At 62.5% G+C, this 504-nt stretch overlaps 1 protein-coding gene across 1 annotated transcript in view; it reads left to right on the top strand.

The window, feature by feature from the left end:
* ETH_00042520 (uncharacterized protein) overlaps nucleotides 1-504 on the top strand; it is a gene marked incomplete at both ends in the record, with an annotated part of 1398 nt that extends 894 nt beyond the window's left edge. The window contains 2 exons of the mRNA XM_013374857.1: nucleotides 3-416; nucleotides 497-504. Coding sequence (XP_013230311.1) covers nucleotides 3-416; nucleotides 497-504 — 422 coding nt within the window. The remainder of the gene's footprint in view (nucleotides 1-2; nucleotides 417-496) is intronic.

Here is a 504-nt window from a genome sequence, read left to right as displayed (position 1 = left end):
TGCCGCTGCTGCGGCAGCAGCCGCCAGAAGCTGCTCCTCTGTGGGCAGCCCTTCGCCGACACTTCCTAGCGCCTGCTGCTGCTCCTTCCAGCAGCAGCAGCAGCAGCAGCAGCAGGTTCGGCAGGGTTCACCCTTGCTGCTATCTTTCCCCGCGAATGGACGAGCAGCAGCAGCTGCTGCTGCTGCAGGCGGTCGGCCTTGACGCTGGCTGGGCTGCTGATGCAGGTATAGCAGCAGGAGCAGCAGCAGCAAATGATGCATCTTCAGCAGAAGCAGCAACAGGCGAGAACGAGACTGCTGAACCAGCTGCAGCAACAGCAACAGCAGCAGCAGCAACGAGCACAGGGAAGAACAGAGCGATCCCAGCGAGGGGAGCAGATTTGCTGCTGCTGCTGCTGCAGCTCACCAGCTTCCCTGTTCCTGCTGTTACTGCTCCTGCGGCTTCTCCGGCCGCTGCTGCTTCTGCTGCTGCTGCTGCTGCTGCTGCTGCTAGCAGCTGGCAGC

The sequence above is a fragment of the Eimeria tenella genome, genomic scaffold (assembly GCF_000499545.2).
Source record: "Eimeria tenella Houghton genomic scaffold, Eth_scaff2315, whole genome shotgun sequence".
Classification (NCBI taxonomy): domain Eukaryota; phylum Apicomplexa; class Conoidasida; order Eucoccidiorida; family Eimeriidae; genus Eimeria; species Eimeria tenella.
This window is presented reverse-complemented; position numbering and strand designations above follow the sequence as displayed.